At 52.3% G+C, this 367-nt stretch overlaps 1 protein-coding gene across 10 annotated transcripts in view; it reads left to right on the plus strand.

The window, feature by feature from the left end:
* Nucleotides 1-367, plus strand: part of LOC105525270 (glutathione S-transferase theta-1) — a 25,389-nt gene that overhangs the window by 20,071 nt on the left and 4,951 nt on the right. For 2 of the 10 annotated variants that reach the window (XM_011960816.1, XM_011960820.1), the window contains one exon: nucleotides 50-200. The exons of 5 other annotated variants lie outside the window; for them this stretch is intronic. In XM_011960816.1, the coding sequence (XP_011816206.1) occupies nucleotides 50-200 (151 nt within the window). The remainder of the gene's footprint in view (nucleotides 1-49; nucleotides 201-367) is intronic. 3 more of the 10 variants (XM_011960822.1, XM_011960821.1, XM_011960824.1) reach the window with 2 other exon arrangements.

A 367-nucleotide genomic window follows, 5' to 3' on the forward strand; every position in this document is an offset into this window, starting at 1 on the left:
CCAGCACAGTGCCCTTCCCTTACCTATCGTGACTCCCCCACACCCACAGTGTGGCCATCCTGCTCTACCTGACGCGCAAATATAAGGTACCTGATTACTGGTACCCTCAGGACCTGCAGGCCCGTGCCCGTGTGGATGAGTACCTGGCATGGCAGCACACGACTCTGCGGAGAAGCTGCCTCCGGGCCTTGTGGCATAAGGTGAGGCTGGGAGTGTTTGGGGCGGCAGCAAGAACATTCCCCAAAAGTGCTCAGGCACCATTTTCTTCTTTCCAGTTTTGGATTATTTCTACTGACCTGTCTTTGCCTTCACAGATTCTTTCCTCTGTTGTGCCAAATTGCTATTAAGCCTATCCAATACATTCTTT

This window comes from Colobus angolensis, unplaced genomic scaffold (genome assembly GCF_000951035.1).
Source record: "Colobus angolensis palliatus isolate OR3802 unplaced genomic scaffold, Cang.pa_1.0 Scaffold527, whole genome shotgun sequence".
Taxonomy (NCBI): domain Eukaryota; kingdom Metazoa; phylum Chordata; class Mammalia; order Primates; family Cercopithecidae; genus Colobus; species Colobus angolensis.